This window comes from Netta rufina (genome assembly GCF_964035555.1).
Source record: "Netta rufina genome assembly, chromosome: 2".
Taxonomy (NCBI): Eukaryota; Metazoa; Chordata; class Aves; order Anseriformes; family Anatidae; genus Netta; species Netta rufina.
In genome coordinates, this window is record NC_140124.1 from 134,724,217 (window position 1) to 134,735,497 (window position 11,281).

The 11,281-nt window shown below is 43.3% G+C and overlaps 1 protein-coding gene across 1 annotated transcript; it reads right to left on the minus strand.

Annotated features, from left to right (window-relative positions):
• Positions 1 to 2,266: 2,266 nt before the first annotated feature.
• On the minus strand, positions 2,267 to 10,872 carry GEM (GTP binding protein overexpressed in skeletal muscle). Its single transcript, XM_084281593.1, has 5 exons — positions 10,769 to 10,872; positions 8,849 to 9,191; positions 5,835 to 5,911; positions 5,150 to 5,354; positions 2,267 to 3,493 (listed from the first exon to the last, which is right to left on the minus strand). The coding sequence occupies exons 2-5, from the start codon at positions 9,180 to 9,182 to the stop codon at positions 3,216 to 3,218; spliced, it is 894 nt and encodes a 297-aa protein (XP_084137719.1). The 5' UTR covers positions 9,183 to 9,191; positions 10,769 to 10,872; the 3' UTR covers positions 2,267 to 3,215.
• Between the last annotated feature and the right edge of the window lie 409 nt (positions 10,873 to 11,281).

An 11,281-nucleotide genomic window follows, 5' to 3' on the forward strand; every position in this document is an offset into this window, starting at 1 on the left:
ACAAGTAAACCTTTTTTCTTGCAGTAACTTTGTCATGATTAAATTAATTAAAGCTGAACATGCTCCTTGCTTCCTCTTGCAGGTCCGTCTTCCTAAAAAGAGCTTTTTATAAGAGCTATTACACTATAATTGGTATTTTGCATGCTCTTAGACTTTTTTTTTCTCTCTCTCTGTTTGTTTTATGCTGTCTGGACTCTCTGAGTTTTGCCATTTTGGCCCTGGTGCGCTCACTGCTGTGACTCACGTATTCCACAGCTACTGCCAGATCTCTGAGGCCGACGTTGTAATTATCGCGTTAGGACCTGTCACTGCAGCTCTGACTTAATAAATAGAGCGGTGATTAGAATCACTGATTGATCCATTCCATGGTTTTGGACACTCACATCTGAGATGAACAGATGGCCTGTGGATATTTAGGGTTTGAAGTGTCAGCATTACAGATTAAATTAGTATTAATTAGCCATTCCATGTACACTGGCTATTATATACAGTGAGTATTTCTGTATGCGATAATCTGGTGATTATCAGCTAAAACTGTAAATCAAATTCATCTCCTACACTGCAAAAGAAAGCCCTGGTCCTACCCCTGTGTGCAGCTCACAGGTGACAGGGGTCCCTTTCAGGTGAAACACAGGGTGCCTTTCAGGAGTGCAACTACTGCAACTACATTGCAGTCCCAGGTGGAAATTTGGTCCACAGGACCAGACTAGGCCTGATCCACAGCAAGAAAAGTCCTGAAGCATTCAGGGTGTGGATGCCCAGCACCATCTCTCTCACTCCACATCCAGAGGTCAGGCACTAACACACCCTGATGGTGTCTGAGCAAGCTGAAGCAACAGCTCCCTGGAGGGGATGCTGCTGCTGGTGGTTCTTCACCCCACAGCTTCCCCCATGCTCAGCCCCAAAATTTAGGACAATCCAGGAGCCTACAGGTTTTAAAAAGAAATTTCATTGTTGTGGGTCAGAGACAAGTAAAGGCCGTGAAAACTTATTAGGTAACTCCAAATTTTTATGGATACCTGCTATGCATGAAGCAATGCTGTGAATATGAATGGCTATATGATCAACATGGACACTTTACATTTCTTCAAAACCTGCTTGGTTTAGAACTGTAGGGTCCATAGGTTGACAGATACAGAACAGGCTAAGGAATTGCCCCCCTTGTGTTCAGCTACACTTTCAGTTCTTGAAAATAAACACCTGTTTAATTTGTGCCATTTTATTTCTGTTCATGAACAGAAAACAAGTTCTGATAGCTAAAAAGTTCTGAAATCTTGTACTGGAGAGCTCTGTATTCTCTAGAGTGCTCTGGATTGAACTGAAGTTGCATCCTGACAGCTCAGAAGTTCTCAGTCAACATCCAATGACAGGAAACTTGTCAATGCAGTATTCAAAATATTGTCTTCTGTTATTTATTCTAGATAAGGAATTCCCTTCCAGGGAGATCTGAATGCTGCACATGCATAGAGCCACCCTGCAATGTGATATTTTACCCCTAGATAAATCCCCAAACTCTTTTTTCTATCCCTAAAACTCTTTTCCTGCCCCTTTAATCATCCACTTAGCAGAGGCAGTTTTGGGCAAACACTCAGCAAGTTCATTCCTTTCCAGAGTGTTTGGTGGAAAAAAGCTGCAGTATGAGATGTGGAAGGCAGTTCTTATCTTAAGGTGTCTCCTGTTCTCACAAGGAAGACAAGCTGTCAGGCTAGAAGTTTGTTTTTCCTGAGCTATCTGTTGGCAAAGTGAAATGGCTCTACATCTACCTGGAACTCAGAGATGTGCCCACATAACCCAGTATAGTCAGGAGGAAAATCTATGCTAACATCATTATTTCCAACATAAGTTAAGGTTTAGGGCATGCCATGCCAGATGATGTTTTCTATCCTTGAACGTAACATTTCACTTAATTTTGTCTCCAAAATAGGGACAATGGTACTTATCTACATTTCTGACGTGTTTTCAGACTCGGGGCCAGATACCTTTTTTAAGAATGACTTATTTTTATCTCTGACACCACAACTCCAATTGCTCATAAGGGACACCGTACACAAATAGCTTTCAGGCTGTGGGTGATTCTTGCTTTGTGATTTAGGTTGCTAAGTAGCCTCTGTGTTCAGAGACACAAGGAATCCTCCCGGTAGTTGTGGTGCAGCAATCTTCATGAGCATCCAAAATATTTTCTCAAGTTGAAAGAATTCTTAGGGATTTCCTGCTGAGGCTCAAAGGCAGTCATATATTTTATTTATTTTATTACAAGGCATGTAAGTAAAAACTTGCATATCTGAAAAAAAAAAAAAAAAGATATCAGATAGAAAACAGTAATAAAATTAACATTATTGTTTTAAGAAACTTGGTAATAAATACATTTCCCCTCAACATTAAAATGCTTGTTATTTTGCATGACAATAAATACAGCATAGCTCTAGCATAGAGAAAAGCCAAGACTAGATACAAGAAGTCCATGTGGTTTCTTAAAAAAGCTCAGGTGATTTATAAAGGTTTGGCATCTTGCACTTGATGTACTTTGATACAACTTGTGCTTTAATTTTATATTTACCGTGGTTTTTAAACAGTCCCATAAAATGGAAAGATGAGAGGAAAATTTGATTGATTACAGGATCTTGCCTTTAAATATTTTCAAAGTAAGAGATGTGTAAACTCATTGAAACCAATCCTTGAAATAATAAAAACAAGTGGCTTGGTGGCTATTCTACAGAAATGCAAATTTTTTAGCTGCGGGTGCTCAAACCTGACCAGCCAACTGGCAGAGGACCAATCCCTGGCAATCCCTGGTCAGTTCCTCAATTCTTTACACAATTTAAAAAAAAAAAAAAAAAAAAGAGAGAGAGAAAAAGAAAGGAAAGAATAATGACAGTGAGAAAGAGTAAAGAAAGCAGTATTTACTTCCCAAGTGATGACAGTTTGAGGTTCTTAAGCTATTATCCAAAGCTGAGAGGAGAAGCAATAGGTATATCCCAGAACACTTCCCAGCATAACTTTGGGTCATTCTGGTCTATACTTTTAAAACTACCAACATAAAAAGAAAGAGATATTTCTATGCACTGTGCTGTTCTTATGCCAGCACGTATCATCACAATCACAACTGTGAATCTAAGTCATTTTCATAACCCAATCTAATATAGATTGATTATTTCCCACAACATCGTTAGGTAATGTCCACAAAATGCCACAAGCTCTGGCAGAGTCCAATGTTCTTAAAGTACTGATAAGTCGTGGCAAGACTTGGACTTGAGTTTGAAGGCCATGTTCTTGTTGTTCTTGGCAACTATTTTGCCCCAGAACCGCCTGGCTTTCTTCGGGATGCTCTCCCTCCGCTTCTGGTAAGCCAGCCTCTTCTCGTTCTTTTCCTTGCTGTCCCTCCGGAGCCGGACTTGCCGCACGATGCCTTCAAAGAGCTCCTTCACGTTGTGCTGCACGGCTGCCGAGGTCTCGATGAACTTGCAGTCGAACACAACGGCGCATGCTCGGCCCTCTGCAAAATGGCAACAGGGACATGTCATGAGATGTCACGAGCCTGGGAGGGAGAGAGCACAGCTGCGGGCTGCCACGTGCAGGGAGCCAGCACCACCGGGGGAATTCCTTGAGCCTAATATAGCCAGGGATAAGTCTTTAATCATCTAATGCTGCCTGGTAGGCCATGATTCATCTGGTCTGTGTCACACTCCCTTCGCAGCGAGGGGGGTCAGTCTCCCTGTGGAGAAGCCCGGTTCTTGTCATCAGCTGTGAAGGAAGGGAGCCAGGGCTGGCTGACGTGCTGAGACATCAAGGGGGGAGAGCTCAGCCATGACTCAAAATCACCTGGTCACCTCGTGTGCAGACTCCCCCAGGTCACCTTAAAGGACGGTGGTAGTGCCACCCATGTGTACAGCACATCTCTTGTTACCACAGCAGGCAGGACCCTATCCCCTCCATAGCTTGTGTGTATAAACCAGGGTCTTCAGATGGTATCAGTTTTGGTGTGAAATTGTACAAAAGTCCTTAAATAAAGGCAGAACTATGCCTATAAATTCAGAGGTACATGTGAAATCACTGTCCTTATCCTTAACTGCCCGAACATACACTAACCCTAGCAGCCTTCTTTCACATGCAAGCCAATTTATGCTGTCTCCTGTCTTGGTGTGAACTCATCTCCAGGATGACTAAAATGACACTAACCAATCTGCCATCTTTCAAAGGATTTTTCAAGTGGGCCAGAGAGGCATGAGAAGGAAAATAGTCATCTCTGGGCTCCTGAAGACCTACTTCAGTTCAAACTCTTCACTTAGAGCAATTGTGAGAGGGGCTAGAGGGACTGTGCATATGCCCAGTGAAACAAAAGCCTAGTTCAACTGGGAAGTAAAAAAGCAGAACACCTACAGAGAGAGGAATGCTGAGCTGAGGAACCCATGTATCTTGTTGGCTTTGGCCAAGATGAGATTATCTAATACACCGCTGTGTGTTGTGTTAAGCCACCTAAACCTCAGGGAGGACTGTCTAAGAAGAGATTTTACTGACTGAAGAGCTTGAGGATTGGCAGCAGCTTTCCTGGTGGTCTCTCTGTTCCTTTTTATAGGCTTAGGACTCCCTGTGCTATGGGTGCAGGGCACAGGCTGTTTATTTATCCCTCTACATGTAGCAGAGGGAGGACTGCTGTAGAATCCCAGAGCAAGGCACCAAGGAGAGCTGTCCTGGAAGGCTGCGAAGTGCTTGCCCGGGTTAGTGAAATGAAAAGTGAGAGGGAATTTTAACTCATCAAGTAGTAAAATGTCTGAGAGGATAAGGAACTCATTAAACAAGGAGAAAATCTTTGGCATCAGAAAAAAAAAGGGGGTTTCCATAAATGTATTGGAAACCCAAGGGGTTTCCAGCTACCAGAGTAATCTCATTTTGCAGTGGTCTTATGCTAGGAGCTGGAGGGGAAACAATTCAAACTGCTTTTATGATGGAACTTAAATTTGGGAAAAGGATTGCTGAAAAAAATGGTAGACCCTCCCCAGTCCTCTGTCAGCTGTTCCTCTGTTGCTTTATTGCTCTCTTACTGCCTGGTCCCAATCACAGTGTGCTCCCTCAGCCAGAGCTTCCTATGTTGCTCAAAAGCTATTATACGACTCAAATTTTGTGTAGTTTTTATCCTCATCGTTCTCCTTACCTGCCACTGAAACTTCGCGGCACCTGACAAGGTCGCTTTTGTTGCCAACCAAAATAATGGGAATATCTTCTTTCTGGCGAGCTCTGCGGAGCTCTATTCTGAGTTCGGAGGCCTTCTCAAAGCTTGCTCGGTCTGTGATGGAGTAGACAATCAGGTATGCATCTCCCACTTTCATGCAGTGGTCTCGAATCCATTCTCCTTCACGCTGTTCAAACAAAATGGTCAGACAATGTTATGCCCCGAACAGGTTTTACTCAGAAAATATAACATTAGCGAATCCAAATACATTCCTGCTGTAGCTGCACTGGGTATGGTTTGAATCACAGTTGTACTAAAAGCCATTCCAAAGTGGTGACCATATGAATACTTCATCACAAAGCAGGGTAAAACTTGCCCCGAATAATTCATTGTGTTGGATTTAGGCTGGAATGAACATGGTCTGGAAAATGGCTTGAATGTTCTGTTTTATCATTAAAAAAATAAAGGCTTGCTCTTCTCAGGCTCACACTACAGAGCTTGGCTTGCTTGGCTTGGTGCGGGGAGGGGATTGATCCTGTATCTTCTCTTATGCTGAATTATGGAAAACACTTTCTTTCTTTCTGAAAGGATACCTACTTTTTCTATTAACACTCATCTATATGCACTTTTCTTTTGGCATGTGATTGGCGTACGTAAATAAAAGTACCTTATTGTCCCACATGTCCAGCAGTATAATGGTCGCACTCTCCCCATCCACCATCAGGGTTCTTTCATATGTGTCTTCTGGAAAGAAAATCAGAAATGTCGGTAATACATTATTTTGTGGCATCATGTACATTACAAAAAAAACAAATAGTTGACTATGTATAATTTGTTCACAGTTCAAGTTATTGAGCCAAGTTTTGTGCTGGCTCACATTCAGTTCTTTCCTCATTTCCATCAGCACTAAACCTGCCCTCTGCTCATTACTGGTTGTCTAACTTTCCATGATATATGAAGGAGACAGAGAGATCAGGAAACGAAATGTTCATTATTTAGGTCGATATTCTCTTTATCTTATGTGGGAGAGAGAAAATAGAACCAGTGGAAGAAATAACCAAAGGCTGAACATTTGCCCCATGGGAGCAGCGGAGTCCAGCGAGGCTGAGTAATGGAAAATATTTGCTTTCTCTTTAGCAGGGACAGTTTACGGGTGAACAGTCACTGCTGCAGAGAGAGCAATACAGTTAACAGCCTACCAAGCAAAGAGGACAGGGGGTTGTGAGACGGGAGCTGTTGAGTTTTAGGGAGACCAAAACGCCTGCTGCATCCCATTTCTTTCCCATTTCACAGCTTCCCACATTACCTTTGATGTCAAAAAGCAAAGGAGTCAACAAACCACAGAAGATAATTATTTTGTGCCGAAACCACAAAAACTCATATCTAGACTATAAACACCACATGACTAAGTTCTGCTTAGATCAGTGTTTGTGTGTGTGTGTGTGGCTGTTTCCACTCAATCACAATCAATCCGTGATGTTAAATCTCAATCTAGCTTCCACTTCAAATACTGTCTTCCTTCTTCTCCCCCAAATCCAGGGACATTTTGATGAGCAATATGGGGTTCGGACCTATCCTGAGTCCTGTGTTGCTGGTCGGTGAAGATGTTGGGTTTAGGGTTTCTGAGTGTACCACACCTTTCATGGCACCATGTCAGGGATCTGTCCCAATCACGCTTGTAGATAGAGCCATGTCTTAACTCTTGAGTCATAAAACTTCTGCTGGGTATTAGCAGAGTGAACTTTCCCCTACATTGTAATCACAGGCTTTCCTCAAAGCCAGGAATCTACATCCATGCAGAAGAATCAGCCAAAAGTATTCCACATTTAAAATAAAATCAAACTTTGTAAACAAGAGCTCAGGTTTGGCACAGCTTAAAGTAGAGGGGTTCAAAATACAAAGCTAATCAAGGGGAGCCCTTTCCATTGTAGGCGCAAGAGCATGACATTTGTGATTGTGAGTTTGATTAATCTCGCTGCCAGTAGCAAAACTACTCCAACAAAGCAGCTGTATTCCCTCTGTGAATTGGCTGTCCTGAAACCATCCACTCTTGTAATAATATTTCCACTTTGCAAGCTAAAGTTTGGAGTTTCTTCAACTGATCAAGCATCTGCATGGGAACAAGCTCCATAGGCACCAGAGGACAACATTTAGAGGACTACTTTCTTCTCTGTGGCACAGGGAGGGGCTACAAATACATAACCACACTCCTTGAAAATGTTGTGCCCCAAATGGTCATACTCAGCAATGATTTGCACCTCGGACAATCCTAAGGAACTTCTATAGGGTATAAAAGACACCGAAAGTGAGCAATTAGTTCATCTCATGCTTATTTTGAAGCTGACACTAAAAAAAATAAAAATAAAGGAGAAATACAACAACAGCAAATTTTCTGATACCTCCAATGAGCTGACCTTGAAAATCTGTCATGGCTACACTCCAAGCAATAGTTCTGGGAGTGCACGTGAAGGAAGAAACCACACTGCTTTGCATGGAGGAGAAGAAAACCATCTGACAAGTGTGCGAAGTAAATCAGCTGTGTTTTCTGAATGATTGCCCAGGGGTCCTAACCAGGTTGCTGGAGCAGCAATAGGAAAGGTTTTATCAGAGATATTGCAGGTGGTGAAGCTGATGGAATTTCAGGAAAAGCCAGTGGAAGGTGAAGGCAAAGCCTGCCTGAATTACTGACCCAGGGTCACAGCACTGTGGGGAACATCAGATTCCCCAAAGGCACAAAGAGCTGTACCTCCAGTCTGGGAGAAGCAAGAAGGTGGCTCCCACCTTCCTAGCCCTGGGCTATATTAAATCCAAACTGTGTTAAATCCTGGCATAAAGACAAAAAACAAAACAAAACAAAACAACAAAAAAAAAACAGCTGTGTGCCATGCATTAGCTGGTCTTTGGGACTAAGGAAGGTTTCACAATCCTCAGAAATTCAGACGAAAATAGCAAAGGGAAAGCACTGAAGAAAACCCTACAGCTTCTGACTTTTCCCCCAGTTTGGGCACTGGAAATTTCCCTACAGTGCTGAAGCATCTTTATCTATTTTTTTCCTGGGGGAACCCAACCTGTGCAAGGAGCATGAAGGAGGGGTAGGAATATTTACTCAAACTCCATACAGCCTACACTGAGGCAACACCGTTATATATAAGACTGAGATGACTTCTAATGGCAAAAGTTTTTGAGGTGATTGAAGGACTGGGCAGGGTTTTATTTTATTTTATTTTATTTTATTTTATTTTATTTTATTTTATTTTATTTTATTTTATTTTATTTTATTTTATTTTATTTTATTTTTCATTATGTTTTATTTCTAAGCACTGCACTCTCATAGACCGTGAGGACTTCCAGTGGCTTTCCGTGCCTTATAGAAAGCTGGAGGTGACCCCACGGAGCCTGCAATGACACAAGTGCTGGACCAGCATGAAATCTGAACAGCTTCAAACAGGTATTTTGAAATGAAAGAGCATGAGAATCTGTATTGTCCTCTTTCAGAGGCTTTAGGCTGTTGTTGGAGAGCATTTTACTCTATGGAGCTTGTTCTGCTTAGTTTTGACAATCAGATTCAAACATTTGCTGCATCAATTTTAGTTTAAATGGCCTCTCTGATTTTCTGTGCCAGTTTCTGCTGACAGGGCCCATTGCAAGCAAGCACAAACACCCCAGAGCACAAGGACCTACCTCCCAGCACCTCACAGTCGCTGTCGATGCTGTCGTGTACCCCCGCGAAGATGTTGGCCAGCGACGACTTGCCCACGCCGTGCTCCCCAATCAGCACCACCCGGTAGCAATTGCTGCCGGACTCAGAGGAGATGACGGAGTCGGACGACTCCGAGGACCAGCTCCTTCTGTAGTACTCATCGGGGCTGATGGTGTATCGCTTCTGTGCGTTGTACTCGTTGGAGTCCTTCTGGACCAGCAGGTTCTTGCCATCAGCGGGGATGCTCCACCGCTGCTGCTGCTGCTGCAGGCTGCTGGTGTGGGTGCGACGCATGGTAACGTTGTTGAGGGTCATTTTTTACCCCTGGTGAGAAATACGGAAATCACACTTGTTACCCACAAAACAAATGCACTAGCACCCTCGTGTTAACTCAAGGCAGCACGTCCTGCTCTTGTATCCAGTATACAACGGAAGAAAACTGAGGCTTTGCACTCTTTCGCAGTCGCTGGTATGCAAAGAAATATTTCTAGTTAGTGAGTCAGAGGCTTCTTCCTAAGGATGATGCCACCCTCACATGCTAAATCCCATCCTTTACAAGCTCACTGCGGTGCTAGGTGCAGCCCAGCCTGGGGGAGGCATGGGGAGGACCAGAGCACACACACTGCTGCATCCCTGCCGGGACAGCCCTGCAGGCACCGCTCCCTACCCTTCGTGGCTGCCTGGGGGCAAACAGAGGAACCAGTCCCAGCTGCCTCCAGCTAACAAACTCAGAAAACCCTCATAAGAGAAGAAAGCCAAGCAAGCAAGCCTTGCTGTGGGAGGGTGGAGTTGGGTCTCCCCTGTGGCAGGACAATGACTGCTCCAGGTGGTGGCTTTCGGGCTGCTAAAAGGAGGGACACAGCCAAGCCCGATGGCTTTTCTGAGGAGGTACAGGTTTGAGCTACTACAGGAGGTAGCACTGGGAGAAGAAGCTCATAAATTTAAAGATATTAAATCAACAACTTCATTTACTGCACAATTGGCTAAATAGGTTAGCTCTTCCTGTCCAAGCATGGCTCTTAATTACATTTTATTTAGCAAACTCTATTTTGCCTTGGTTGGAGTCAGAGGACAGTGATGTCATTCCCACTGGCCAACAGCTACCATTTTTAGGAAAGTTACTTTGATGCATTCCAGTTCCCAAAGTGACAGTTATTTAGACATTTTGCTTTTTCTTTCCATTTTTTTTTTTTTAATTTATATATATATGAGAATTCTCAGCTCTCTTCTCCATATTAGTAGGCAGGATAAATGCCCATAAAATTCATCGGATCACTTCCAAACTTGAATAATAAATGGTGAATGAAAAAAAAAGTACAGCAACACATCAAAACAACACATACAAGTCGCTAGTCCGCATCACACAACACTCTCTGAAAACTTCTTAGAAAAAGCACACGGCAGGTCAGAGAACAAACCAACAAACAGCACACTGTCTGAGCTTAGTACAACATATGCAATATATCTCTGTGATGCACAGTGCTGAGAGGCAAAATTAGATCTAACTGGAGACCAGGCAGCAAGCAGACTGCTTCACAAATGAAGTGAATTATTAACCACAATTTAATTTAAAAATTTTTTTTGGAGTTTCCCTGCTTAAAAGATCAGATGAGAAAAGCCAGCTCTAATTCAGCCACACAACAACACCTAAAGATAAGTTTCAATAAACAATCCCCGAGCAGCCTCACTCACGATCATCTAATGATTTCTTCTCCAGCAAACTACCATCCCTTGCTAAGCAAATCCTAGCGAGACCAAGGCTTATAAGGCACGATTGCACATCGTGGTCCGAGTGCAGGCTGGTTTTGGTGCCACAAGCTGCCCGTAGCTTGTTGAGATCTAGCAAATTAGGCACTACACACCGCACACGACCCAGGGCACCTCGTCCAGCAGTGTCTTACTTGTGCCTGGCTCCTGCTCGCAGTCGGCTCGCGCTGCCCTCCTCTCCCTGTGGACCGTGCTACACCGCGCTGCTCTGCCCAAGTAAATCCTCTCCCGCTTACGGGCTGCCTCTTTAATTCCCTCTCGGCAAACCTGGTTTATATTAAGCCCATCTGATCAGAGACAGGGCTTTTCCGTGACGTGGTCGGCCTTTCCATACAACAGCCAGCCCCCAGCTGGGAGGAAGCAGACATGCAGAAGAGCAAAAACTTACAAACAGGCTCAAAAGACTTACTTGAAATCATATGATTGGCTTAGTACTGCCAGCAAAACAAACACATTTAGGTCTTACACGATGAAAACAGGAAAGTGGAAAAACACATAATAATACGTGCCCGTCCACCTCAGTTTTTCAAGCAAACGCTATTAAAATCGATGATGTTTTAAAAATGACACATCTCATTAATGCATAAAATGCTGTAAATGTAGGATGTTCTCTGTCTGCAAAATGCAGCTGACTCCTTGCTGGACAA

Bases quoted from the DNA above. Each gene is read 5' to 3' on its own strand.
- GEM (XM_084281593.1), bottom strand. From the start codon at position 9,182: ATGACCCTCAACAACGTTACCATGCGTCGCACCCACACCAGCAGCCTG. The intron at 5,912-8,848 runs GTAGGTCCTTGT...TTTTCTTTCCAG, and splicing joins CGACTGTGAGGTGCTGGGAG to AAGACACATATGAAAGAACC. The intron at 3,494-5,149 runs GTAAGGAGAACG...GCCATTTTGCAG, and splicing joins CCGCGAAGTTTCAGTGGCAG to AGGGCCGAGCATGCGCCGTT.